Raw genomic sequence first — 24,447 nt, 5'->3', positions numbered from 1 at the left:
TTGAGCAGGAAGTCAACAAGTGTGCTTGGGGGGCAAGAGACAGCAAAGGAGCAGGTGATGTTCATCCAGGTGCTTGTATATTCCAGAAGGAAAACAAGGTTTGATAGACGTAGCAGAGCCTAGTGGATAGGGCCTGGGCCTGGGAGCCAGAAGGACCTGGGTTCTAATCCTGCTTCGCCATTTTGAGGTAACTGACTTAGCCTCGGGCAAGTCGCTTCACATAATAATAATTTCTTTTTTAAAAGTGGCATTTGTTAAGCACTTATTATATGCCAGGCACTGTATGGATACAAGGTAATTAGGCTGGACCCAGTCTCTGATCCATATGGTGCCTAGAGTCTTGATCTTCCTTTTACAGATGTTGTAACTGAGGCACAGAGAAGTGAAGTGACTAGCCCAAGGTCCCACAGCAGATGTGCGTGCTCTCGCCTATCCCCCGCTCTCGCCTATCCCGCCCTCGACCTCTGGCCCACGTCCTCCCGCTGTCCCGGAACGCCCTCCCTCCTCACCTCCGCCAAACTCATTCTCTTCCCCTCTTCAAAGCCCTATTTAGAGCTCACCTCCTCCAAGAGGCCTTCCCACACTGAGCTCCCCCTTTCCCTCTGCTCCCTCTGCTGCCCCTCTACCCCCCCACCTCCCCTCAGCTAAGCCCCCTTTCCCTCCCTTTTCCTTCTGCTCCTCCCCCTCTCCCTTCCCCTCAGCACTGTGCTCGTCCACTCAATTGTATATATTTTTATTATCCTATTTATTCTGTTAATGAGATGTACATCGCCTTGATTCCATTTATTGCTACTGTTTTAATGAGATGCTCATCCCCTTGATTCTATTTATTGCTATTGTTTTTGTCCGTCCGTCTCCCCCGATTAGACTGTAAGCCCATCAATGGGCAGGGACTATCTCTATCTGTTGCTGATTTGTACATTCCAGGCGCTTAGTACAGTGCTCTGTACATAGTAAGCGCTCAATAAATACTATTGAATGAATGAATGAATGAATGTGGCGGAGTTGGGATTAGAACCCACATCCCCCGGCTCCCAGGCCCGTGCTCTTTCCACTAGACCATGCTGCTTCTCTTTGCCTCAGTTACCTCAACTGTAAAATGGGGATTAGGACTGTGAACCCCTTATGGGACATGTACTGTGTCCAACCTGATTAGCTTCTATTTTCCCAAGAGCCTAGAAATAATAATAATAATTGTGGTATTTGTTAAGCACTTACTGTGTGCCAGGCACTGTACTGAGCACTGGGGTGGATAGAGAAGCAATGTGGCTCAGTGGAAAGATCCCGGGCTTGGGAGTCGGAGGTGATGGGTTCGACTCCCGGCTCTGCCACTTGTCAGCTGTGTGACTGTGGGCAAGTCACTTCACTTCTCTGGGCCTCAGTTACCTCATCTGTAAAATGGGGATTAACTGTGAGCCTCACAAGGGACAACCTGATTCCCCTGTATCTCCCCCAGTGCTTAGAACACTGCTCTGCTCATAATAAGCGCTTAACAAATACCAACATCATCATTATTATTATTATTATACGCAAATCGGGTTGGACGCAGTCCCTGTCCCACATGGGGCTCACAGTCTCAATCCTTATTTTCCAGATGATGTAACTGAGGTCCGGAAAAGTCGGGTGAGTTGCCCAAGGTCACACAGCAGACGAGTGGCGGAACGGAGATTAGAACTCACGACCTCTGACTCTCAGGCCTGGGCTCCAGGCACTATGCGATGCTGCTTCTACAGTCTCTGGCACATAGGAAGCACTTGACGCCATTTTTTTTTAATAAAAGAGGGCAGGGGAAATCCTTATGGTTATGTTCTTGCTTTGGGATCTAATAGTGACATTGTATCTTCAAGAACAGTGAGTGGAGCCCATGTATCAGGACTGGCACACAGAATGATGCTCGTTGTGGGCAGGGAATGTGCCTGCTTATTGTTATATTTTACTCTCCCAAGCACTCAGTACAGTGCTCTGCACACAGTTAGTGCTCAATAAATACGACTGACTGAATAAATAAATACGAGGAGATTAATCAGTCTTAGACCTTGCACACCGAAAGGCGGTTGGGGAGGACAGAGGAAAAGAAGGAGAAACGGACATGGTTTGAATGTTTCTTTTGAGTTAAATGCCACATACCTTCACACTATTGTGCTCATCTTCTAAATGATTCCTTGGATTCGTATCGACTAAGCCGCGTGTCCCAGGAAAGCACTAAAAAGGGACTTGTATGGTATCTGTTAAGTGCTTGTTATGTGTCAGGCGCTGTACTAAGTACTGGGTTAGATACAAAATCATCAGGATGGACACGGTCCCTGACCCCATTTTACAGATGAGGTTACTGAGGCACAGAAAATTGAAGTGACTTGTCCAAGGTCAAACTTTAGAAAAGCGGCAGAGACGTGATTACAGCATAGGTCCTTTGATTTCCAGGTCTGTGCTCTACCTGCTCTGGTTCTCAGTTTTTCTAGTGAGAAACCCATAGTTATAATAATGTTGGTATTTGTTAAGCGCTTACTATGTGCAGAGCAGTGTTCTAAGCGCTGGGGGAGATACAGGGTAATCAGGTCGTCCCATGTGAGGCTCACAGTTAATCCCCATTTTACAGATGAGGTAACTGAGGCACAGAGAAGTGAAGTGACTTGCCCACAGTCACACAGCTGACAAGTGGCAGAGCCGGGAGTCGAACTCATGACCTCTGACTCCGAAGCCCGGGCTCTTTCCACTGAGCCACGCTAGTTATGCCAAGACTGATCTGTGATAAAAGCCCAAGAGTCCATTTTATTCTCTTCAAGCAAGAGATGTATTAGATGAATACTCAATGTGGAGTAAACTTTCAATTTCATAAATAGTTTTAAAACAGATGAAAAGATAAAGATAAAGGAACCTCCTGGGAGATATAACCTTTATTATATGAGTTATAAGAAGAAATATATTAATGAAATATTATTTAAAATGGACATGTCTTCAGTGAGACCGAAGGAAAGCCATCTTAAACCTGTTTGTCGAAGTCAACATTTAAAAATATTGTGTTATTTGTTTTGCTTATTATGAAGATTTTTAGAGGATTTTCTCGTACAAACCCGTTGGATAATTAAATAAGCAAATATAAACTTCACTGGCAGAGCAAGCAAAAGTTAAATGATGTTCAAGTATCACATGAACACCGTGATACTTGGACGAGACGTTGCCCTAACATATTTTACTACGTATGTCTATCACACAATAAAGTATTGTCGCATTTACAAATTTCGAATTTCAAGTGATGTGTGAATGTGCTAAGTAAATTCACTGATTTTTGAAGTGAGCATAGAAATATATTCTAAAGAGTATCACCGTCATTTATTTTTATGTCTGCCTTCCCGATGAGACTGTAAGCTTCTTGAGGAGAAGGATTGTTTACCAACTCTACTATAGTGTATCCTCCCAAGCTCTTAGTACAAAAGTACACAAAGTAAGTACTCAATAAATAGCACTGAATGATTGATTCAAAAAAATACACACCTTTGTCACTGATACAGGAGATAGGCAGGTCTGACCACCGGCACTAAAATTGCAGAAAACTTCAATGGCATCTGAAGGACATCCAAGATTTGGATCAATCCAGTATTTCCCTATAAAGTTATAAAGGAAGTAAAAGAGTTTTAAATCCAGTATCAAATATTTTTGAAAAATTCTTGCAGATCTCCTCAAATGTATTATTGTTTCGCATTATTACATTTCTGCTCTTGGAAAGTCTACATTCCACTCCCCAAGCTAAGAGGTTTATAAATTCTATCACTACTAGCTAGAGATAAAAACTTGCCAATATTTTTAAAAAGGGATTTTCCTTGAATTCTGTCTTTTAGTAACATGGCCTAGTGGATAGAAGGCCTAGGAGTTAGAAGGACCTGGGCTTTAATCCCAGCTCTGCCACTTGTCTGCAGTGTGATCTTGGGCAAGTCACTTGAACTCTCAGTGCCTCAGTTCCCTTATCTGTAAAATGGGGGTTAAGACTGTGAGCCCCATGTGTCCCACCTGGTTTGCTTGTATCCACCCCAGCGCAGAGTACAGTGATTGGCACATAGTAAATGCTTAAGCAATACCCCAATTATTATCGTTATTATTTTTGGAAAGAATACAGGACTTGGAGTCAAAGGAGTTGGGCTCTAGGCCCAGCTCTGCCACTTGCCTGCCATATGTATATATCTTCATCACCCTATTTATTTTGCTAACGAGATGTACTTCGCCTTGATTCTATTTATTTGCTATTGTTTTAATGAGATGTTCTTCCCCTCGATTCTATTCATTGCTATCGTTTTTGTCTGTCCGTCTCCCCCGATTAGACCGTAAGCCCGTCAAAGGGCAGGCACTGTGTCTATCTGTTGCTGATTTGTACATTCCAAGCGCTTAGTCCAGTGCTCTGCACATAGTAAGCGCTCAATAAATACTATTGAATGAATGAATGAATATGACCACAGGCAAGTCACTTCATTCTCTGTGCCTCAGTTTTCTTAACTGTAAAATGGGCATTAATTAACCAATCAATCATATTTGTTGAGTGCTTACTCTGTGCAGAACACTGCACTAAGTACTTGGAAGAGTACAATATAACAGAGTCGGTAGACGTTCCCCGCCCACAAGGAGCTGACAGTCTAGAGTCTATTATTCATTCATTCATTCAATTACATTTATTGAGTGCTTACTGTGTGCAGAGCACTGTACTAAGTGCTTGGAAGAGTATAGTATAATAATAAACACATTCCCTGCCCACATCCAGCTTACAGTTTAGAGTGCTTAGTATAGTGCTTGGCACATAGTGAACTCTTAACAAATTATTCTTCCAGTTATCATCATCATCATCATCATTTTATTATGAGGAAGAAGGTATCTGCCTTGTGTAGATTTAATGGAAGGTGCTTCAACCTCAAAAGCTCACTCTAATATCTCGCGATATACTTCCCTCCTGGACCCACTCACCCACAGATCATTGGAAAAACAAGAGCGATAATGAGGAGGAGGGATTAAAAGAACGATGCTAAGGGGAAATACACCTCTCAGGGTCACATCTGGAGAGTTTCCAGTCCTCTACCAGTCTCGGCTACAAGAGGGAGAGTCAAGCAGAGGTCTGTCCACTCCTAGCTGGGCCAGTGGCTAGCGAGCGGAAGGGAATCAGCTCCAAGTCAAAACTCCCCCGTGCTGGGCAGCAGCGGCACGGGAGAGAGTCGAGGGCGGAGACTCAAGTTTATCCCGTGCAAGGCGGCGACGGTAAACCACTTCTGTATTTTTACCAAGAAAACCCTATGGATAAGCTACCAGAATGAATGCATATGGAGAGCAGGACGTTCTGGGGAGAGATGTGGCTCAGTGGAAAGAGCCCGGGCTTGGGAGTCAGAGGTCATGAGTTCGAATCCTGGGTCCGCCACTTATCAGCTGTGTGACTGTGGGCGAGTCACTTCACTTCTCTGGACCTCATCTGTAAAATGGGGATTTACTGTGAGCCCCATGTGGGACAACCTGATGACCCTGTATCTACCCCAGCACTTAGAACAGTGCTCTGCACACAGTAAGCGCTTAACAGATACCAACATTATTATTATTGTTATGTGTACGTGTTGTCACTATGGGTCTGAAACGACTCGATGGAATAAGACAAAGGGGAAATAAGGAGAGATACAAGAGGAGAACGAAAGCATCAGAAAGAAGGGTTAAGAGTAGAGAGATAAATAAGGTAGAGAAAACAGGTGAAGGCCAGAGAAAGTGAGTCACAGCACAACAAAAATGTAGAAAAGGAAAAGGGGAGGAAATACAGAAAGCTTGAGAATCACCATAGTGTAACCGAGGGAAGTGAAAAAAGGGGAAGTAATATGGCCTGGTGAAAAAAGCATGAACCTGGGTCTCAATCCCAGCTCAGCCACTGGGATTTTAGGTGATCTTGGACAAGAAACCTGACCTCACTGTACCTCAGTTCCGTCATCTGAAAAAAGGAGGTCTAATACTTATCTCCCTCGCTTAGAACATGCTTGACACATAGTAAGTGCTTAACAAGTATCGTAATCATTATTATAATCTCTCCCCTTAGTTTCTGAGCCCCCGTAGAACAGAGAATGGTTCTGATCTGATTTTCTTATATCTACGTCGGTGCGTGGGACTTGGTAACATTTAATAAATATGATGATTCTTATTCTAAATATAGCAAAGGACCAGGAAATGGGGGGTTGAAGAAGGAGGAGATGAGAGTCAAAAAGTACCCAGGAATATATCGAGAAACAAGGAGAGAGGAGGGAAGAGGACGAAGAGGAGAGGAAAAGGAAGAAGGAAGAGATAGATGAGTAAAAAGACATTACAAAAGATACAAAACTACAGAACAATGTGCATAGCAGAGAGTGAAAAAGAAAAGAAGACTAGGGGAAAGATGAAAGGAGGAACAGAAGGACAGGGAGAGCAGGAGAGAACGAAAGTATCAGAAGGAAGGGTTAAGAGTAGAGAGAGAAATAAGGTAAACAGGTGAAGGCCAAAGAAAGTGAGTCATAGCACAACAAAAATGTAGAGAAGAAAAAGGGGAGGAAATACAGAAAGCTTGGGAATGACCATAGTCTAACTGAGGGAAGTGAAAAAAGGGGAAGTAATGTGGTCTGGTGAAAAGAACATGAACCTGGACATCAGGAGACCTGGGTCTCAATACAGCAGCAGCAGCAGCAGCAAGACCTTTGCCTAAGTTGACCTGGGCAAAGATCCTATATTTCTTCAAGTAATCAAAGAGCCTGGATTTATTTCGGTAATCAGTCGATCAGTGGGATTTTTTGAGCACTTACTGTACCCAAAACACCATACTAAGAGCTTGGGACAACACAGTAGAGCAAAGCAGCTAGACATGTTCCCTGCCCACCTTGAGTTTACAGTCTAGAAGGAGCTTACGATCTAGAATTTAGAGTTTAGCTCTTTGCAGTACTTCCAAGCCTGCAACCTTGGTGTTATCCTTGACTCATCTCTCTCTTTCAGCCCACATATTCAAACTATCACCAAATCCCGTCAGTTCAACCTTCACGACATTGCTAAAATATGTCTACTGCTCTCCTTTCGAACTTGTCTTACGCCGTCGAGTCATCTCACCAAATCCCGTCAGTTCAACCTTCGCAACATTGCTAAAATATGTCTTTTCCTCTCCTTTCGAACTTGTCTTGTCTTATGCCGTCGGGTCATCTCCGACCCAGAGCGACACCGCGGACACATCTCCCCCAGAACACCCCACTCTCCATCTGCAATCATTCTGGTAGCGTATCCATAGATTTTTCTGGCTAAGAATCCGGAAGCGGTTTACCATTACCTCCTTCCGTGAAGTAAACTTGAGTCTCCACCCTCGACTCTAGTCCATGCTGCTCTAGCCCAGCAAGGATGAGTTTTAGCTTGTAGCAGATTGCTTTCCACTTGCTGGCCACTGGCCGAGCTAGGAATGAAGTGGACAGGCCTCTGTTTGACTCTCCCTCCCCTAGCCGAGATTGGTAGAGGACTGGAAACTCTCCAGGTGCCACCCTGAGAGGGGCCCTTTCGAACTGGTACCATGTTAATCCGAGCACTGATCCTATCCCACTTTGATTATTGCATCAACCTCCTTGCTCACCTCCCTGTCTCCTGTTTCTCCCCACTTCAGTCCATACTCCATTTTGCTGCCAGGATCATTCTTCTACAGAACTGTTCTCTGCGTGTTCTGTGTTCCTCCACTCCTCAAGCACCTCCAATCTTTGTCCATCCACTTCCACATTAAACAGGAACTCCTTATCATAGGCTTTTAAGCACTCAATCGACTTTCCCCCTCCTAATTTAGCTCACTGGTTTCCTACTACAGCCCAGCCCTCACACTTCACTCCACTAACGCCATCCTACTCTTTGTACTTCGACCTCATCTCTCTTGTCACTCTCCCCCTTGCATCCTGCCGCTAGCCTGCAATAATAATGTTGGTATTTGGTAAGCGCTTACTCTGTGCAGAGCACCGTTCTAAGCGCCGGGGGAGATACAGGGGAATCAGGTTGCCCCACGTGAGGCTCACAGTCTTCATCCCCATTTTACAGATGAGGTAACTGAGGCCCAGAGAAGTGAAGTGACTTGCCCACAGTCACACAGCTGACAAGCGGCGGAGCCGGGATTCGAACCCATGACCTCTGACTTGCAAGCCCGTGCTCTTTCCACTGAGCCACCACTCCCTCCCTTGCCTCCCCCCACCCCGCTTCATATCTGATGGACGATCACCCTACCCACTTTCAAAGCCTTATTAAAATCCCATCTCCTCCAAGAGGACTTCCCTGACTAAGCCCTCCTTTCCTTCCTGTCCCACTCATTCATTCATTCATTCAATAGTATTTATTGAGCGCTTACTATGTGCAGAGCAGTGTACTAAGCGCTTGGAATGGACAAATCGGCAACAGATAGAGACAGTCCCTGCCTTTTGACGGGCTCACGGTCTGATCGGGGGAGACGGACGGACAAGAACGATGGCAGTAAATAGAATCGAGGGGAAGAACATCTCAGAGAAACAATGGCAAATAAATAGAATCATTAAACAAAATAAATAGGGTGATGAAGATATATACAGTTGAGCGGACGAGTGCAACACTCCTTTCTATATCACCCTTTCCCTTGGATTTGCAACCTTCATTCACCTTTCCTTCAGCCCCACAGCTTTATGTACCTCTCTGCAATTTATTAATTTATATTAATGTCTGTCTCCCCATTTAGACAGTGAACTGTTTGTGGGAAACTTAGCTACTACCTCAATTATATTGCACTCTCCAAAGCGCTTAGTACAGTGCTCCGTACATAGTAAATACCACTGACTGATAATAACAATGTTGGTATTTGTTAAGCGCTTACTATGTGCAGAGCACTGTTCTAAGCGCTGAGGGAGATACAGGGTCATCAGGTTGTCCCACGTGAGGCTCACAGTCTTCATCCCCATTTGACGGATGAGGGAACTGAGGCCCAGAGTAGTGAAGTGACTTGCCCACGGTCACCCGGCCGACAAGTGGCAGAGTGGGGATTCGAACCCATGACCTCTGACTCCCAAGCCTGTGCTTTTTCCACTGAGCCAAACTGGGAAGCAGCATGATAAATTGATACATTGTAGATTGATAAATCGGATTGGCAGGAGATCGTTTCCAGAGCACATGCTGATTTCGTGACAGCAGGTAAAAGGGTTGGAAATGGGAGACGGCCTCCATTAGGCTGGATCAAGCAATGAATCGATCAGTTATTCAGTTGTATTTATCGAACACTTCACGCAGTATAACAGTCGGTAGACGCATTCCCTGCCCACAGTGAATTTACAGTCTAAAGTGGCATCCACATGTCGTCTTCAAGCTGGTGTGTTCTGTTGACTTGAGTCCCCTGAGCGCAGTAAATGCTCAATAAACATCTTTGATCGATGGATTGTTTTACAGCGCTGTTATTTTTTCCCAAAGGGATTTCACATGTATTAGCTCATTTTTCACTTAGAACATCTCTCGGGGTAGGGAGAGGCCGGGATTATTATCCCCATTTTGCAGATGAGGAAACTGAAGGTCAGAGAGATTAATTGACTTGCTAAAGCAAAACTAGCAGAGCAGAGGCAGAGTTGGGACTAGAATCCAGATCTCCTGCTGTTCGGCCCCATCTGCTTCCTCTTAGATCACATCAGACTTGACTTGGTGTAGCCCCGCGGGAGGTAAATGGATCATGTGGAAATGATAAATGAGAGGACGGAACTGGGGAAGAAACTCTAGACGGTTTAACTGGAAACTGGGAAGCAACGTGGCCCAGTGGAAAAAGCACGGGCCTGGGATCCAGAGGACCTGGGTTCTAACCCCGGCTCTTCCACTTACCTGCGACCACGGGCAAGTCGCTTCACTTCTCTGTGTCTCAGTTTTCTCGTCTGTAAAATGGGGACTAAATACTTGTCGTTCATTCATGTACTCGCTCATTCGTATTTATTGAGCCCTTCCTGGGTGCAGAGCACTGTACTAAGCGCTTGGGAGAGTTCAATCCAACGATCAACAGCCACATTCCTCCTTCGTACAAAGACTGTGAGCCCCAAAGAGGGACTGAGTCTGACCTGGTTATCTTGTCTCTATTCTAGTGCTTATTATACCACTTGAACTATGCAAGAGCTTAATAAATTCAACCACCGTCATTATTATTCCCTACCTGGTCCCTTCTAAGACTGAGCTCCGTCTCGGCCTTTTCTTCAAAGCTTACTTTGCACGCCGAATAGACAAATGATTCAGAGGTGGGGAAAAAAGTGGACCTCTTACCTCATATCGACCACCTCGCTCACTTCCTAGGGGCTCGAAATGTCTGACTAAACCGACCAACGTGGGAGTGTGGGAAGAAGAGGAGAATTCCCGCCCAGACAATATTGAGCAAAAAAGAGTCCTATTGATAGACATTGTGTGAGGACCCAATCTTGCTAATAATAATGTTGGTATTTGTTAAGTGCTTACTATGTGCAAAGCACTGCTCTAAGCACTGGGGGGATACAAGGTGATCAGGTTGTCCCTCATGGGGCTCACAGTCTTCATCCCCATTTTACAGATGAGGCAACTGAGGCCCAGAGAAGTTAAGTGACTTGTCCACAGTCACACAGCTGACAAGTGGCGGAGCCGGGATTAGAACCCACGACCTCTGACTCCCAAACCCGGGCTCTTTCCACCGAGCCACGCTGCTTCTCTAGATCTTCCTGCAGAAACGATCTGGGCATGTCACTCTCCTTCTTAAACAACTCCAGTGGTTGCCTATCGACCTCCGCTCCAAACAAAAACTCCTCACTCTAGGCTTCAAGGCTCTCCATCACCTTGCCCCTTCCTACCTCTCCTCCCTTCTCTCTTTCTACCGCCCACCCCGCACGCTCCGCTCCTCTGCCGCCCACCTCCTCGCCGTCCCTCGGTCTCGCCTATCCCGCCGTCGACCCCTGGGTCACGTCCTCCCGCGGTCCCGGAACGCCCTCCCTCCTCACCTCCGCCAAACTGATTCTCTTTCCCTCTTCAAAACCTTACTTAAAAATCACCTCCTCCAAGAGGCCTTCCCAGACTGAGCTCCTCTTCCCCCTCTACTCCCTCTGCCATCCCCCCTTTACCTCTCCGCAGCTAAAGCCTCATTTTCCCCTTTTCCCTCTGCTCCTCCACCTCTCCCTTCCCATCCCCACGGCACTGTACCCGTCCGCTCAACTGTATATATTTTCGTTACCCTATTTATTTTGTTAATGAATTGTACATCGCCTTGATTCTATTTAGTTGCCATTGTTTTTACGAGATGTTCTTCCCCTTGACGCTGTTTAGTGCCATTGTTCTTGTCTGTCCGTCTCCCCCGATTAGACTGTAAGCCCGTCAAACGGCAGGGACTGTCTCTATCTGTTGCCGACTTGTTCATCCCAAGCGCTTAGTACAGTGCTCTGCACATAGTAAGCGCTCAATAAATACTATTGAATGAATCTTAGAAGTCACCACTTTTTGAAGACAAACATTTCTCATCCCAAACGTGCCGATAACCAGAGGGAATAAGACATTTACGAGTGGAGGAAATCAGCCACGTACCGTCCGACACTTTGCGTTCACAGTTGAGCAAATCCCTGCAGATACGTGCCGGGTTTTCTCGAGTGCCTAGCGGGTTCTTGATACTGTGCAGTAAGTTGCTCAGGTAGTGCAGGGTTTTGACTATCTCAGCACTGTGGTCGAATAAAGTCACTTCGGTATTCTGGTAGGCCTGCCAACGTGCCACAGAAAATCATATTTTAGCAAGGAGAAAAATACAAGCGTTTTCCAATGCCCAACCGAGATCATACTCCGTGCGTAGTATTGGTAGAAAACCTAGAAGGCATTAAATCATTAAAATTTGTATGCCATGGTGAACAAATTTTTTCCATTTTTACCTCCAAGAAGTCAGACTGTGAAACCTGCTATGTCTGCTGCGTGACCTTAGGCAAGTCACTTCACTTCCCCGTGCCTCAGTTACCTTAACTGTAAAATGGGGAGTAAGACTGTGAGCTCCACGTGGGACAGGGAGTGTGCCCAACCTGATTAGCTCGAATCTACTCCGGCACTTAGTACAGTGCCTGGCACATAATAAGTGCCTCACGCATATCATTTAAGAAAAAAACACAAACGTATGTTGGGATAGGGACGATAAAGTGAAGCAACGCGGTTCAGTGGAAAGAGCGCGGCCTTGGGAATCAGAAGTCTGCGTTCTAATCCCGGCTCTGCCACTTGTCACCTGTGTGACTTGGGGCAAGTCACTTAACTTCTCTGGGCCTCAGTTCCCTCAGCTGTAAAATGGGGATGAAGACTGTGAGCCCTATGTGGGACAACCTGATTACCTCGTCTCTACCCCAGCGCTTAGAACAGTGCTCGGCACATAGTAAGCTCTAAACAAATACCAACATTATTATTATTATTATCGGTTCCAATTATTTTGTATCTACCCCAGTGCTCAGCACAGTGCTTGGTAATTAAGAAGTTAGGTTAAAATTACTGTCAAAAAACAAATGCTAAATTTCATGTTGACAGGAATTTTAAGGAAACAAAGAGACAAAGGAGAAATTGTGAATCTAATGCTGAAGTTCTATTGCTTTGGCATGGTAAGAGAGATGACTTTATTGTTCGATATTTTTCTCACTGCAGTATCGCTCCCTATAATGACTGAATATGCTTCTTTTATTCTGTTCTACTGATTTTCTTGGAAATGAATCATAGCATAACATAAAGCTTTAAATTTCTTCCTTCAAATGCATCCTCTGATTCAATTTATGTTTAATCATACTCAAAATGCTTATTTTTTCTTTGGAAAGCACATATTTCAGTCTCTTGAATACAATCTTTGTGACGAAGCCATATCATGGCCCTCAAAAGCCTCTAGAATTTGTAAACTTTTATGCCAACGTAAACGAAGCAAAATATTTTACCTCCATCTGTAGTGCAGCATTTGATTTAATCAAGGCTTGAATAGCAGCATTGATATCCATTTGTTTCTGTATAACACAAGACCGGTTTCAGATCAGCGACAAGATCAACACTGAGTGCCCTAAAGTGAAGATTGTAAATTCTAAAAGCATTGCCGTAAAATGATCCCAACCATATCACCTGGTGAGAGACTTGTGCCTTTCTCGGCTATTACGCATCTCACAGGACTGCATAATTTTCTGGAAGAACAAAACACGCCCTTCACCCAAATCTCAGAGGTCCCCTAATTATTATAGTAGCAAAAGCACAGTCCTTGAAAGAAAAAACCTGTTTGTATCTCTGCTGTAGGAAAGAAGAAAAATTCTTTATTCAAATGCAAGATGAATGAAACGTGACCCCCGCCCCCCTTATTTTAATGAATTATAAAGTGAAGAATAAATAACTAGAGTGACTTAACAGCTACGTCCTTGGAAGGAAAACGGAATAAAATACTACTGTCCTGAGGTAGTCACCACACTAGTAGAATCTGATACTTCTGTGGTCTCGGGAACGATTTATGTGTGAGGGAAAATGTGCCATTTCTCCCAAAAGAAATAATTCAGAAAAGAACTCGATCTACTCCTGCATTTAATAAAGGATATTTTTAGAGAGAGACCGTAGCAAAAAGTAAGCCCTTCCAGCCTGTCTTAATCGGCTCAGAAACCAAGATGGTAATGAAAGAGCTGGGAGGTAGAACGGCATTCCGTAGGCACGCGCTACTGAAGAGATTAGAAGCAGCGTGGCTCAGTGGAAAGAGCCCGGGCTAGGGAGTCAGAGGTCATGGGTTCTAATTCCGGCTCTGCCACTTGTCAGCTGTGTGACTGTGGGCAAGTCACTTCACTTCTCTGGGCCTCAGTGACCTCATCTGTAAAATGGGGTGAGCCCCACGTGGGACAACTTGATTACCTAGTATTCCCCCCCACCCCATTGCTTAGAATGGTGCTTGGCACATAGCGCTTAACAAATACCATGATTATTATTACTATTATTATTAGATCAGCTGTGCGATTTTGTTTTAGATCGACGGTACTTCTCGGGTGTTCATGGTGAATGTCGTTTTACTGTTTTCTGCACAGTAAGCATCAGGTAAAATGTTTTCATTTATGACTCTCCCATATCCTCTGTCGAACCGTGTCTCTCCCTCTTTATAGACACTGCTCAAGAATTTCTTTCGCAGACTATTTGTGTACCACTGCACTGGGTTACGTACATATTCAATTTTATTATACATATGTACTCTGCTTTTTGGTTGGTCTTTTCTATTTTCTTTTTTTTTAAATGTTATTTGTTAACTGCTTAGTATGCTCCCGGCCCTGTTCTGGGTCCTGGGGTAGATACCAGGTAATCAGGTTGGACACAGGCCCTGTCTCACACGGGGAGCACAGTCTTCATCCCCATTTTACAGATGAGGTAACTGAGGCACAGAGAAGGGAAGCGACTTGCCTAAGGTCCATAGCAGACGGGTGGCAGAGCTGGGATTAGAACCTGTGTCCTCTGACTCGCGGGCCCGTGCTCTTTCCACCAAGCCATGCTGCCTCTGTTTTGTGTGGGCAGGGGTTGTGTCCACCAGCAGCGTGGCTCAGTGGAAAGAGCCCGGGCTTGGGAGTCAGAGGTCATGGGTTCGACTCCCGGCTCTGCCGCTTGTCAGCTGTGTGACTGTGGGCAAGTCACTTCACTTCTCTGTGCCTCAGTTACCTCACCTGTAAAATGGGGATTAACTACGAGCCTCACGTGGGACGACCCGATTACCCTATATCTACTCCAGCGCTTAGAACAGTGCTCGGCACATAGTAAGCGCTTACCAAATACCAACATTATTATTAGTCTCCCAAGCACTTAGTACAGCGCTCTGTACACAGTAAGCATTCAGTAATTACGATCGATTGATTGATTCACCGTCGGAGGTTACCCTCACACTGCAAGGCTCAGTAAACTACCCTTTTTGGGAGGTTCCCCGATATACGGTGTGTTCTGACTGAACCTAAGCAAAATTTACTGTCAGAACCTAAAACACAGTTTTTCCGTCGGAACAGAGGTTGCTTGTGGGCAGATGTGTTTTTCTAAAGATGCACTGGACCTCCTTGTCAATCGATCGATCGTTCAATCCATCTTATTTACTGAGGGCTTACAGTGGACAGAACACTACTAAATGCTTGGGAGAGTACAGTGCGATAGAGATGGTAGACACGAACCCTGTCATTCATTCATTCCTTCAATCGCATTTACTGAGCGCTTACTGTGTGCAGAGCACTGTGCTAAGCACTTGGGAAGTACAGTTCAGCAACAGATAGAGACGATCCCCGCCCTCCAGCCTATAGCTAAAAATCTAGTTCGGATGGGCACATTTGGTCTTAGAGTATGTCCCAGTGAAGGTCTTCATTCAGGGAGCCCAGTTTGGGTTAGCGTTAAAAATTGAAAAAGTAACTTTGTTGATTTAATAAACACTCATATTTTGCAGCCTGCTTCCAGGGTTTGTATGAAGGAACCTTGGCCTGTGAACTCCGATGAGAGGTAGTCATTCATTCAATCACATTTATTGAGTGTTTACTGTGTGCAGAGCACTGTACTAAATATTTGGAAAGTACAATCACCAACAAATAGAAACAATCCCTGTCCACAACGAGCTCACAGGTATTCTTTATGAGGAGTTGTTTTCTCATCAGCAGGTATGTATGTGCATCAGACAAGAGAGGCGTGGTCATTTTACATCGTACAAACGTGACCTGTGAATGACGTTTCATCCTGAATGAAATCTAGTGTGTCCTCATTTGTATTTTGGCTAAGACAACACGTGCAAAGTTTCCTGAGACAGGATGGAAACCCCAGAATGCCAGCATTTCAGAAATCCTAGTTCCCGTCGGACACCTCTCTTATTTGCTAATGATATATGGTCCCTTGGAACTTGTTTTCTCTCTGATGTGAAATGAGGATATGTAACCAACTCGGTATACGATGGGAATGCAACCCCGTAAGGAATTCACGCTCCGACGATTGTGCTCACGAACTGGGCCAGGTGAGGCACACTGCGAAAGTCTCAGCAGAAGTCGTAAAACAAGAACAGCGTGCAAATTACACAACAGCCATGAAACTCACTCTTGGACCACGTGCTCCCGGTGGGCCCTAGACAAAAGAAGAGATTCTTGGTTGACACTGAAGATTTCTCAAACCAGGAATGTACGCAGTACCTTTTATTCCCAAAGTACCTCAACGTGACTTAGAATATTTCTATTCCCACAACATTCTCGTCGTGAAGGGAAAGCCACATATTATTATGCCCACTTTGAAGGTGGGGAAATAGGGAATGAAGAAGATAATGCTAATCATCATCATCATCATCATCATCATCATCATCATAATAGTGAAGTGCTTACTGTGTTCAAGCACTATACTAAGCACAGGGTTAAATATAAAATCATCAGGTCCCACAAAGTAGGAGGGAGAACAAGTTTTGAATTCCCATTTTGCAGAGGAAGGAACTGAGGCACAAAGAAGTTAATGACTTGCCTAAGGTCACACAGCAGCTAAGTGGTAGAGCCAGGATTAGAATCCAGGTCCTCTTCCTCCCTGGCCCACGCTCTTTCCGGTAAAATAAATGGATAATCCGAAGCCACTCTACTCTTACCCAGATGGACTCGATCATAAATAGAACTTACCGGAGGTCCTGGATGACCTGGAGGTCCTTGTGGGCCCTGGGAAGGAAAGAGACAAAAGCACAACATGAAGAACGCATTTTTGCTTTGGAAAAAAAGCAAAGAATAAAGATTCAACCTCTGCCTCCATTTCTCTCCCTTGCAATTGTAAGAAGAATCGAGAGGAAAATCCAGTACTATGAAATATTGCATTTACACATCTTCGTTGATTTAGCTTGAGTCTCTCCTATTTTGAAGGGCGTGTTAAATCCAGCTTCACGGGGCTGAATGTGGAAAGGACATGTAAACACAAATTCCTACTGGGTTCTAGTCTGCGACCCTCGAGTCGCACATAATTCTGAGCCCAAAATGGGAAGGACACCTAGATTCTTCCGGAGGGCCTGAAAGTCGTTGTCACCCTTCACGAACAATGTAAAAATCTTTTGAGGTGGGCAAGAGACCACGAAATCATAAGAGCTAGAAAAGGGCTAAGAAATGGCTTGACTCCCCAGGTGGTGGAGGGACAATAGGGATAATAATAATGTTGGTATTTGTTAAGCGCTTACCATGTGCAGAGCACTGTTCTAAGCACTGGGGTACAGGGTAATCAGGCTGTCCCACGTGAGGCTCACATTCTTAATCCCCATTTTACAGATGAGGGAACTGAGGCCCAGAGAAGTGAAGTGACTTGCCCACAGTCACCCAGCTGACGAGTGGCAGAGCCGGGATTCGAACCCATGACCTCTGACTCCCAAGCCCGGTCTCTTTCCACTGAGCCAAGCTAGGGATCAGTTAGACCGCTCTATCTGCTCGGCCTCTACACTGTAAGCTCGCTGTGGGCAGGGAATGTGTCCGTTTGTGGTTCAACTGTACTCTCCCAAGCGCTTGGTGCAGCGCACTGCACACGGTAAGCGCTCAATAAATACGACTGAACGAACGAATGAATCGCCTCTCTGATTTTTCACACCGAGCAGGTGGGGTTCCATGACAGTGTGGCCAACTTCAATTAATCAATCTTATTTATTGAGAGCTTACTGTGAGCAGAGCACTGTGCTAAAAGTTTGGAAGAGTATAGTATAACAGAGTTCATAGACAAGTTCCCTGCCCACAGTAAGTTTACAGTCCAGAGGGGGAGACAGTAATATAAATAAATAAGATGCGGCACCTAAAGTGCAGTGGATAAATGCTGTGGGGCTGATGGAGGGGTGGATTCATTCATTCATTCAGTAGTATTTATTGAGCGCTTACTGTGTGCAGAGCACTGTACTAAGCGCTTGGAATGGACAAATCGGCAACAGATAGAGACGGTCCCTGCCCTTTGACGGGCTTACGGTCTAATCGGGGGAGACGGACAGACGAGAACGATGGCAGTGAATAGAATCAAGATAAATGGAATAAGATAAATAGAATCAAGATAAATAGCATCAAGACTGAGGGGAGCAAATCTGAATCTTTCTACACAAAGGGAAATTATTGGGTCCCCATCCGTGCTGGGAAGCAGCCTGGTGTAGTGGGAAGCAGCATGGTGTAATAGATAGAGCCCGGGCCTGGGAGTCAGAAGGTCATAGGTTCGAACCCCGCTTCTGCCACTTGTCTGCTGTGTGACCTTGGGCAAGTCACTTCAATTCTCTGGGCCTCAGTTACCTCATCTGTAAAATGGGGATTAAGACTGTGAGCCCATCTGGGACAGGGACTGGGTCCAATCAGATTAGACTGTATCTACCCCAGTGCTTAGAACAGGGCTTGACACATAGTAAGTGCTTAACAAATACCGTCATCATTATTAATATTAGGAGAAAGCAGAGCCAAGGTGGACCTCAGTACTACATATAGGACCTTGTCTACAGCTAAGTGCAATGGAAGGTTTTCTCATTTTTGGATTTTTTCCTTTTTTTATCTAAACAGACTCAGATACAATGGCAGGTATTCAACTAGGTCTCAACTAGGTTTTACGTGATATTTCCCATAATACACAGGTGACATAGTTCATCCATTTATGAGGATTTCAGATTTATTGCAAAAACTATTCTGCCATTCTTTCTTTTCGACGGTGTTTTTTCAGTGTGTTAGACACTCTACTGAACTCTGAGATAGACATAAGATAATTGGGGTGGACAGAATTCCTGTCCCACATGGGGTTCCCAGTCTTCATCCCCATTTAACAGATGAGGTAACTGAGGCACAGAGAAGCGAAGTGACTTGCCCAAAGTCTCACAGCTGACAAGTGGCAGAGCTACAATTAGAACCCACGTCCTCCGACTCCCAGGCCTGTGCTCTTTCCATCAGGCCGTGCAGCTTCGTTTTAGAATGTCTAAAATGGCCGTGTCATTTTTCCTTTTTCAAAAACGTTTTCCAGAAGAGGAAGAAGTTTTTGCTGCTAACAGTGTCACTGTTAGGTAGCACCATTCCTGCCACCACCAAACTGAAAAATATTTACTAGACAAGATAAGATTAGGCAATACTTTCTTCCTTAGAATGGGGGAAAATTAAGAAAAACAAAATACGATTTTGATAATAAATCACTTCTTCTCTCCATCACACCAGCAATGAGTAATTCACTCATGATACTAAGAATATTCTAATTTCTACTCAGATCAGTAAGTAATGCCAAATTACAGGAGGTTTCAACATCTTGAGTTATGGAAGTCTCACATTTGGTGGGAACTGTCACTTCAAGAATTCCCTAGTTTCTCTCAGATCCACCTTGTGATTTATAGATCCAAGTCATTTTGGGCCAAGAGAGTCTGGCATGTCACTGTTTTTAACATGTGGGAAAAAAGCACAAATCAAACCTCAGAGCATACGAGGCTTTGACCTCATGAAAAGGCAATTTTGATTCAAATTCTGGGGTTTTCTCCACATCTCTGCATCACAACTGAGAATCCGTGTCGAAGGATGAGAGGAACGGGAAGTTATACCTGATTCATTTCTGGATTTTCCTCCTTGATTTTAAATGAAGCAGTGAATTGCAGTGTGGCTGAGTGGAAAGAGCATGATTCTGGAAGTCAGAGGACCTGGGTTCTAATCCCAGCTCTGCCACTGGTGTGCTGTGTGACTTGGGGCAAGTTATTTTAACATCTCTGCACCTTAGTTACCTCATCTGTAAAATGGGGATTAAGACTGTGAATTGCTTGTATCCACCCCAGTACTTAGTACAGTCCCTGGTACATAGTAAGCGCTTAACAAACACCGCAAACGCTATTACTAGCAGTAGTAGGAACAGCAGATGTCCCTATAGTGAAGTCCCCAAACAAATACTGTATTTGCATGTTTTCAATCTACACTGAAAGTAAAATTCATTTACATTTCGTGTTGTAAAGTTTTCTAAATTTCGAGTTTGGACTTGAGAGAACTGCATCTGGAGAAACGCCATTTTGTTTTTTAAATGGCAATTGTTAAGTGCTTAATACGTCTCAGGCACTCTACCGAGTTCTGGGGTAGGTACGGGATAACTGGGTTGGACACAGATGAGGTAACTGAGACACAGAGAAGTTAAGTGACTTGCCCAAGGTCTCTCAGCAGACAAATGGGACTTGTCAGCAGTAGCATCTTGCCAAATGCCTCTAGTCCAGCTGCCTTCAACCTTGACCTCTCAGCTGCCTTCACAACGGTGGACCACCCTTTTCTCCTGGAAACAATTAGCCAACCTTGGCTTAACTGACACTGTCCTCTCCTGGTTCTCTTCCTATCTCTCTGGCTGCTTTTTCTCAGTCTCTTTCATGGGCGCCTCCTCTGCCTCCCGCCCCTTAACTGTGGGGGTCCCTAAAAGTTTAGTTCTGGGTCCCCTCCTATTCTCTATTTACATTCACTCCCTCGGAGAAGTCATTTGCTCCCGTGGCTTCTACTACCAACTCTGTGCAGATGATTCCCAAATCTAGGTCTCCATTTGCAGTATCATATTTTCCCCTGCTTTCAAGACATCTGATGATGTTGGTATTTGTTAAGCGCTTACTAGGTGCCGAGCACTGTTCTAAGCGCTGGGGTAGAGTCAGGGTAATCAGGTTGTCCCACGTGAGGCTCACAGTTAACCCCCATTTTACAGATGAGGTAACTGAGGCCCAGAGAAGTGAAGTGACTTGCCCACAGTCACACAGCTGACAAGTGGCAGAGGCGCGGTTCGAACTCGTGACCTCTGACTCCCAAGCCCGGGCTCTTTCCACTGAGCCACGCTGCTTCTTGGATGTCCTCCCGTGACCTCAAATTTAAGATGTCTAAAGCTGACACTTATCTTCCCACCCAAACCCTGTCCTCCCCCTGACTTTCCCATCACCGTTGATGGCACCACCATCCTTCCTGTCTCACAAGCCCGTAACCTTGGTTTTATTCTTGACTCTTCCCTCTCATTCAACCCACATATTCAGTCCATCATTAAATCTTGTCAACTGCACCTTCGCAACATCTCTAAAATCCGCCCCTGCCTCTCCATCCAAAATACTACCACATTAATGCAATCACTCAGACGGGATTACTGCATCAGCCTCCTTGCTGACCTCCCCAGCCTCCTGTCTCTCCGCACTCCAGTCCATACTTCACTCTGCAGCCCGGATCATTTTTCTACAAGAACGTTCAGTCCACGTTCCCCCACTCAAGAAAGTCCAGTGGTTGCCCATCCACCTCCACATTAAGCGAAAACTCCTCACCACTTACTTAAAAGCAGTCAATCGACTTGCCCCCTTCCTACCTCACCGCTCTCGTACTACCGTCCAGCCCGAACACTTCACTCCTCTAAAGCTAAACTTCTCACTGTACCTCAATCCCGTCTATCTCGCTGTTAACCTCTCGCCCACGTCCTAACTCTGGCCTGGAACTCCCTCCTACTATACCAGGAAAATCCTCCTAGTATCTCTCCCCCTTCTATGCCTTATTGAAAGCACATCTCCTCCAAGAGGCTTTCCCTGACTAAGCCCTCTTTTCCTCTTCTTCCTCTCCCTTCTGTGTCACCCTGACGTGCTCTCTTCATTCATCCCCCCACCTCCCAGCCCACAGCATTTATGTAATAATAAGAATAATGTTGGTATTTGTTAAGCGCTTACTATGTGCAGGGCACCGTTCTAAGCGCTGGGGGAGATACAGGGTCATCAGGTTGTCCCACGTGAGGCTCACCGTCTTCATTTCCATTTTACAGATGAGGGAACTGACGCACAGAGAGGTTGTGACTTGCCTACAGTCATACAGCTGACAAGTGGCAGAGCTGGGATTCGAATCCATGACCTCTGACTCGCAAGCCCGGGCTCTTTCCACTGAGCCACACTGCTTCCCCTATATTATATCAATGTCTGTCTCCTCTTCTATGCTGTAAGCTCAATTGTGGGCAGGGAATGTGTCTGTTTACTGTCATAATGCACTCTCCCAAGCACTTAGTACAGTGCTCTGCACATAGTAAGCACTCCAATATGTTGAATGAATGATTGCATGAATGAATCCAGATATTTCTAACTCCAAGGCCTGTGCTCTTTCCACTAGGCCAAACTTCTTCTCCACACTACGACTAGCTCCTACATTACCTAAGTTTCCCTTTTAATGGTTAAATCACTTCTCTTCCTTTCTCAACTTTTTAAGATTAGAAGGTCTAATTTGGGAACTGTGCATTCTCGGAAGTTGAGTCTTAGCCTTTTGATCTTCAGGTTCATCTGCCAGCATCAACCCCCCTCTCTGATTTACAAGTCTTATTCTCTCCCGTTTCATCTCCATTTATATTAGAAAATTCTTGGCCCTGACTTGAGAAGAGATGAAAGGAGAGTATAATTATTACTAAATTTAGGGAAATGATATTATCCTACATATCTGCTTCATCTTCTCTATGGAATATTTTTTAATTGAATATCCAAAAATCTGATCCCCAGTTTTACTGGGGCTGAATTGCCTCGTTTCATTCTCTGCTTACCGCAAGACTCGGGAAAATCATATCAGATGATATAGAATTTCCAAGACATCCATTCTCAGAGATGATGCTTGAAAAAGCACCTGCTGACATCGACTGAACAGCAACTATAAAAATTCAACGGCAAAATATACTTATCTCTGCTGTGATGGTTTCTTCTTTTATTTTCCCCCCATTTACGCATCTATTTTTAACCACTTCAGGTTTTCCAGTTCTCTTCCCTGATAACTGTGAAATAAATCAGTCCCGGCCGATAACACTGTTTTCTGTTTACTAGGTTAAATTTCACGTTTCTTATTGCTACTGTATCTTTCATTTCTTTTGCAGCGTGGCTCAGTGGAAAGAACACGGGCTTGGGAGTCAGAGGTCATGGATTCTAATCCCGGCTCCTCCACTTGTCAGCTGTGTGACCTTGGGCAAGTCACTTAACTTCTCTCTGCCTCGGTTACCTCATCTGTAAAATGGGGATGAAGACTGTGAGCCCCGTGTGGGACAACCTGATTACCTTGTATCTACCCCAGTGCTTAGAACAGTGCTTGGCACATAGTAAGTACTTGAATGCCAACGTTATTATCATTATTATTATTATTGAAAGTTCCATCAGTGTTAGATGTAGGCATTACCCCATGCCCTGTGGACGCTGAACCGCGGATGCATATTAAGCTGTGAGCTTACATTTTTTTTAAAATGATATTTCTTAAATGCTTATTCTATGCCAAGCACTGTTCTAAGCGCGGAGCAGTGATCTAAGCTTGTAGACTGTCACTCTTCAACGAACTCAGAGGTCTAAGGTGATGCCTTAAAACATGATTAAATGCTCCCAAGGCCTGCCCCAGTTCCCACTTTACCGTCAGAAAGTATGTCATGGGCCTGGGAGTCAGAAGGTCATGGGTTTGAATCCTGGATCTGCCACTTATCTGTTGTGTGACCTTGGGCAAATCACTTAACTTCACCGGGCCTCAGTTCTCTCATGTGTAAACTGGGGATTAAGACTGAGCCCCGTGCGGGATGGGGACAGTGTCCAACCCAATTATCTGTATCTACCCAGAACTTAGAATGGTGCCTAGCACATAGTAAGCGTTTAGCAAATATTATTATTAACAATGATGATGGGATTTGTTAAGCGCTTATTGCGTGCCAAGCAATGTTCCAAGCACTGGGGTAGCTACAAGATAATTGGGTTGTCCCACGTAATATTATTATGATGTCACCAGCTTCCCTCTTAGTGGGACTGACTATGTCATATCCAGGAATGAGGCCTGGCTGTGGCTCACTCTAAGCCTCTCATAGGTTGAGCAAAATTTTTGATATGGCAGATTATCACAGTAATAATCGTCATCGTAATAATTGTGGTTTTTGTTAAGTGTTTACTATATGCTGAGCACTGTACTAGGCACTGGGGTAGACACAAGATAATCATGTCCCACATGGGGCTCACAGTCTAAATAGGAGGGAGAACAGGTATTGAATCACCATTTTGGCAGATAAAGGAACTGAGGCACAGAGCAGGGAAGTGGCTCACCCAAGGTCACACGGCAGCTAAGTGGAGGAGCTGGGATGAGAAACCAGGCTCTGACTTAATCAAGGGTATTTATTGAGGACCTACTGTGTGCAGAAAACCGTACTAAACGCTAGGGAGAGCACGGTATAACAGAGTTGGTAGGCACGTTCCCTGCCCGCAAAGAACTTTCCACACCTGTGCCCTTCCCACTTGGCCATGCTGCTTCCTGTGGATATAACGTTCTGTGGAGGCTTTTGTGAAGCTGCAGTGGCCATCATCCTGTCCTTCTCCCACTCAACCGGCAATCTTTGCTTGCCACAGTATTTGGAAGAGGGGCAAAGGATATTTTACTAGGTACTTTTCATTCATTCAACAGTATTTATTGAGCGCTTACTATGTACAGAGTACTGGACTAAGCGCTTGGAATATACAATTCGGCAACAGATAGAGACAATCTCTGCCCAACGACAGAAGCAGTGTGGCTCAGTGGAAAGAGCCTGGGCTTG

General features: G+C 44.9%; 1 protein-coding gene across 2 annotated transcripts in view; it reads right to left on the bottom strand.

The window, feature by feature from the left end:
• COL24A1 (collagen type XXIV alpha 1 chain) overlaps positions 1-24,447 on the bottom strand; it is a 481,357-nt gene that overhangs the window by 7,291 nt on the left and 449,619 nt on the right. For both annotated transcript variants that reach the window (XM_029063711.2, XM_029063709.2), the window contains exons 54-58: positions 16,584-16,619; positions 16,024-16,050; positions 12,894-12,959; positions 11,530-11,698; positions 3,493-3,602 (exon numbers count right to left, since the gene is read on the bottom strand). In XM_029063711.2, coding sequence (XP_028919544.1) covers positions 3,493-3,602; positions 11,530-11,698; positions 12,894-12,959; positions 16,024-16,050; positions 16,584-16,619 — 408 coding nt within the window. The remainder of the gene's footprint in view (positions 1-3,492; positions 3,603-11,529; positions 11,699-12,893; positions 12,960-16,023; positions 16,051-16,583; positions 16,620-24,447) is intronic.

Source organism: Ornithorhynchus anatinus, chromosome 4 (genome assembly GCF_004115215.2).
Source record: "Ornithorhynchus anatinus isolate Pmale09 chromosome 4, mOrnAna1.pri.v4, whole genome shotgun sequence".
NCBI lineage: Eukaryota > Metazoa > Chordata > Mammalia > Monotremata > Ornithorhynchidae > Ornithorhynchus > Ornithorhynchus anatinus.
Note: the sequence above shows the minus strand (reverse complement) of the source record. Positions and strands in the feature narration are given on the sequence as shown.